This window comes from Mandrillus leucophaeus, unplaced genomic scaffold (genome assembly GCF_000951045.1).
Source record: "Mandrillus leucophaeus isolate KB7577 unplaced genomic scaffold, Mleu.le_1.0 Scaffold360, whole genome shotgun sequence".
NCBI lineage: Eukaryota > Metazoa > Chordata > Mammalia > Primates > Cercopithecidae > Mandrillus > Mandrillus leucophaeus.
The window spans coordinates 2,681,085-2,685,939 of NW_012103810.1; the positions used below are offsets into that span (position 1 = coordinate 2,681,085).

At 38.1% G+C, this 4,855-nt stretch overlaps 1 protein-coding gene across 5 annotated transcripts in view; it reads left to right on the forward strand.

The window, feature by feature from the left end:
- Positions 1-4,855, forward strand: part of CLNS1A (chloride channel, nucleotide-sensitive, 1A) — a 32,286-nt gene that overhangs the window by 9,627 nt on the left and 17,804 nt on the right. For all 5 annotated transcript variants that reach the window (XR_001007105.1, XM_011989729.1, XM_011989728.1 and 2 more), the window contains exon 2: positions 3,013-3,149. Coding sequence is in view for 4 of the 5 variants with exons in the window: in XM_011989729.1 (XP_011845119.1) it covers positions 3,013-3,149 (137 nt within the window). In the remaining variant the exon portion in view is untranslated. The remainder of the gene's footprint in view (positions 1-3,012; positions 3,150-4,855) is intronic.

The following is a 4,855-nucleotide window of genomic DNA, read 5'->3' on the forward strand; positions in this document are numbered from 1 at the left end:
AGGCTGGTCTGGAACTCCTGACCTCAGGTGATCCATCCACCTCAGCCTCCCAAAATGCTGGGATTACAGGCGTGAGCCACCACGCTCGGCCTATAATGTCAAATCTTTTTTAACATAGTAACATGCTGTTGGAAAAAATAAGTTGTTGAAAGTAAGTTGTTTTTCCATTTAAAAATATCTGTGAATATTAATATATGATATGCCTTTGTAAATCTGAAAAGGTAAAATACAGAAGCCTAGGGGTTTCTTTTCTTTTTTTATTAAAAAAAAAAAAAGAAGAATTTAACCATTAGAGTAAGTGTTTTTAAGTGTGGAACTTGGCTTCCGTCCTGTAGAGTGCATAATCCCAGTTCATGTAAAAGATTATGAGAGCTCCATAGCAAATGCTGTGCAGAGGAGCATTTTATTCTCTCTGCACTAGTAAGGAATTACAGAGTTATTATTATGGCTTTTAAAAGTAAAGGCCATAATTTGATAGGCACTGATTCTATGTTTAGGTTTCAGTTTTTCCATGTCCTCATTCAAGTTTTATGGCTCTGGATATTTGAAATTATTTTGGACACCCAAATTTGGAATGTTTCTTTCTGAATTGTGATAATGCCAGAAAATTTTTGGGATCAGAAAAGGGCAGTTTATTTGCTTTAAAATCATATAGCTTTTGTAGGGGACTCGTGATACTTGGGTATTGTTTCATCTCCACATTAAAAGGAAGGCAGTGAGCAGGAAAGATGCATACAGCACATAACTCATTACATAATACAATGTTTCTTTGGAACCAGTAGGAATGAGTTGTTCTGGAAAATAATTTGTAGAGGTTTTATCACTTTTAGCTCTTTAAGATTTATCACTTTTAGGCCAGGTGCAGTGGCTCAGGCTTGTAATCCCAGCACTTTGGGAGGCCGAGGTGGCAGATCACCCAAGGTCGGGAGTTTGAGACCAGCCTGACCATCATGACCATCATGGCAAAACCCTGTCTCTACTAAAAATACAAAAATTCATGAGATGTGGTGTCACAGGGCTGTAATCCCAGCTACTTGGGAGGCTGAGGCAGGAGAATCGCCTGAACCCCGGAGGTGGAGGTTGCAGTGAGCCAAGATCATGCCACTGCACTCCAGCCTGGGTGACAAAGCGAGACTTCATCTCAAAAAAACAAAAACAAAGATTTATCACCTTTAAGCTTCTTAGATTTCCTTTACTTTTTTTTTTTTAAATAAGAATGTTGAATGGAAATCTTTCCACATGACAGTGCATATACTTACTTTTGCCTTTTTAAAGTAAACAATTACATAAGTTTTAGTATATTTGCAGATCTGTACAGTTATCACCACAATCTAATAATCTGCCTTTGTTTTGGTAATGCTTTTGGTAACTGAGGGTCAGGCGTGTTTAACACTCATAGTATGTGGTTAGACATTGATTTTCTTTAGGGGAACTGTGGTGTAAAGTTCATCCTCCCCTTCCACTGAACATGAATGATCTCAGACTGTCACACTGTCATTGTTCCTGCCCAAGGCAGTCCTAGGTTCTCCTCTTTTACTTTTGTTTTTGCTTGGTTAAAAATTAGACAGCCAGGCTTGTTAAAATTGTATAGAATATAGAATGATACATGGGTCTTACTTCATTAACTTTTAAAAATAATTCATATAACATACTGTTTAACCATTTAAACATACAATTCAGTAGTTTTTAGTCTGTTTACAGTATCGTGCAATTATCACCTCAATTTTAGAATATTTTCTTCACCCCAAAAAGAACCTGGTACCCATTAGCAGACATTCCTATTTCCTTCTAGCCCTAGGCAACCACTGTATTGCATTAACATTTTTTTTTTAGCTTCTTCAGGATTTTTTACTTTTTTTCTGCTAAGTGGTACAGATGGATGAAATATTATCAGAAAATTAGCTAACCTCTCCTGAAAGCTCAACATACTGATTTTGGTGATGTGCTTCCTTTGGTACACCAATAAAATATTTGCATTTGACCACATTTGAGGGAAAACTAGGCCTAGCTTTTCTGTGGCTTTCTCTTAAAGATGTTGAATAAATGAGAGGCTTCAGGGAGTCTGTCTCTCAAGGTAATAAATATTTCCTGAGTTGCGGTGAGTGTGATGACACCCATTTATGTCTTTTAGTATAGGATTCATGGAGAAACGAATGATTACCAAGGATTTATTGCATACTTACCTCCTGAGCTGTTTGTTAATGGTTTTGAAGAATGTTAAATAAAGGAATGTGACGAGTCCTGCTGTCAAATAGCTCATATTCCATAAGGGCACATATAAGACTCATTACCACAGAGTTAAGTACTAAAATTTGCAAATCAGAAAAAGAAGAGGTCTTTATGGACTGGTGTAGTTGAAGGGAGGCCTCATGGAAGAGGGGAGGATTTGCAAAAGCAAAGAGGGTATTTGAAGACATATCAAAAAAGAGTAAGCTTGAAAGTCATAGAAACATACATGTGACTGAGGAAAATGGAATTTCAAGTCTGTTTGAATTTATAGCTAGAGGGAAAGAGACTTTAAGAGAATTGATCTTAAAGAAAATTCAATTTCCACTACTGAATTTTCTTTCTTTTTTTTTTTGAGACGGAGTCTCACTCTGTCGCCCAGGCTGGAGTGCAGTGGCCGGATCTCAACTCACTGCAAGCTCCGCCTCCCAGGTTCACGCCATTCTCCTGCCTCAGCCTCCCGAGTAGCTGGGACTACAGGCGCCCGCCACCTTGCCCGGCTAGTTTTTGTATTTTTTAGTAGAGACGGGGTTTCACCGTGTTAGCCAGGATGGTCTCGATCTCCTGACCTCGTGATCCGCCCGTTTCAGCCTCCCAAAGTGCTGGGATTACAGGCTTGAGCCACCGCGCCTGGCCTGAATTTTCTTATTTTATGAACATTTCTAAAAAAGTAAGCTTGAATTTATTTATATGCATAAAGGTGTCCAAGCTGAACTTTTATATACTTTGTGATATTACATTAGGATTTACTTTCTAAAACTAATCTACTTAAAACATGTTTTTCAGCCGCCTGTCTTGGTTAGATGGTTCTGGATTAGGATTCTCACTGGAATACCCCACCATTAGTTTACATGCATTATCCAGGGACCGAAGTGACTGTCTAGGAGAGCATTTGTATGTTATGGTGAATGCCAAATTTGAAGGTATGTATGGTGTAATTTAATCTAATGTCTCCTTTGATAGCAAATTATATTTTAAAAAAGAGTGTTTGATAATAATCAATGTAACATTGAGGCCATTGACTCATTTTGGATAGTAGTTTATTAAGCAAAATTTCAGCACAGCAACTTGGACAGTTGAAGTTTTCATAATGGACGTTTGTGTGTGTCTGTATATATTTCTATATATTTACACTTAGAATTCTTCATTTATTATGGATATGTATTTCTAACTTTCCTCTAAAGTTTCACTGTTTATTCTGCCTTTCTCTTTTTAAAAGGCACCCTTAGAGGCTTGGATCAGTATACCCTGTGCTTCTGAGAATTTAAGATAGAACTGTTCTGTTTTGTTACAATAGTGGTTATCAGTGGGTGTAGGGGGAATATATTTTTCATAGACCTCCACCAACCTCACCATTCCCCCACATTTGGCAGTGACATTTTGGTTGAAAGAGGAAGGATATTATTGGCATCTAGCAGTTAGATGCCAAGGGTGCTATTATTGTACTAAATATTCTGCTATGCGCAGATGGTCCCCCACAACAAAGAATTATTCCATCCAAATGTCAGTGGTGCCAAGGTTGAGAAACTGTAGGATATAAAGATTTTCAAGTTTTGCTTTGGGATAATTGCAAAGACTTGTAAAAATCTAGTGAAGATGTTCATGTTTAAAATAATGGGTTGCTTTTCTTTGAGGCAGTGTGTAAGAGACAATCCCATGAATTTACCTATAAGACTATTGCTCTTTCAAATTGGGATTTTAATATGGTTCCAGATATAATACTATGATCATTTATATTCAGTTGTGACACTATTTAGTAATTCTTAGGACTTTTGGCAAGCCCTGCCTCATTAAGTGGTAATGACTGATTCGGCTATCTGAAAATATTTTTGTTATAAGATTTCCAATTCTTGCCGTTGGAAAAGGTTCAAAGACATTTAAAAATCTAGTGAAGTCTGAAAAAGAGGATTAGGAAAAGTAAAAGGCTGTTAACCCTGGGGTGTAGTAGTGTAGTAAGACTTCCTAATAAGGCATTAGATACAAAATTTGCTTTTCATCTAAGTAAATGCAACTATGATTTCATAACTAAGAATATCATGTGTCATGTTTAGTTTAAAGCATTCATTCATTTCCAGAAATGCAAAACCTTAGAGGTACTCTTGCCAGTCAGCTCCAAATGCTGGTGTGAAATGGCCCTAAATAGTGACGGGCATTGGAGGTGGGAAAGGTACATATCAAGAGAAAGGCTTAGGAAATAGTGTTTAATAATAAAGGGCAAAAGCACATTGAATAAGAAAACTCTGTCATTAGGCTGGGCACAGTGGCTCACACCTGTAATCCCAGCACTTTGGGAGGCCGAGGCAGGCGGATCACCTGAAGTCAGGAGTTGGAGACCTGCTTGGCCAACATGGTGAAACCCTGTCTCTACTAAAAATACAAAAATTAGCTGGGCCTGGTGGCGGGCGCCTGTAGTCCCAGCTACTCGGGAGGCTGAGACATGAGAATCGCTTAAACCCAGAAGGTAGAGGTTGCAGTGAGCTGAGATTGCACCACTGCACTCCGGTCTGGGCAACAGAGCGAGACTCTGTTGAAAAAAAAAAAAAGTAAAAACTCTGTCATTAACTTGCTAGGCAAGTCATTTGCATCTCTCTGAGCCTGAATTTCATCCAAAAAGGTTAAGGGAGTATAT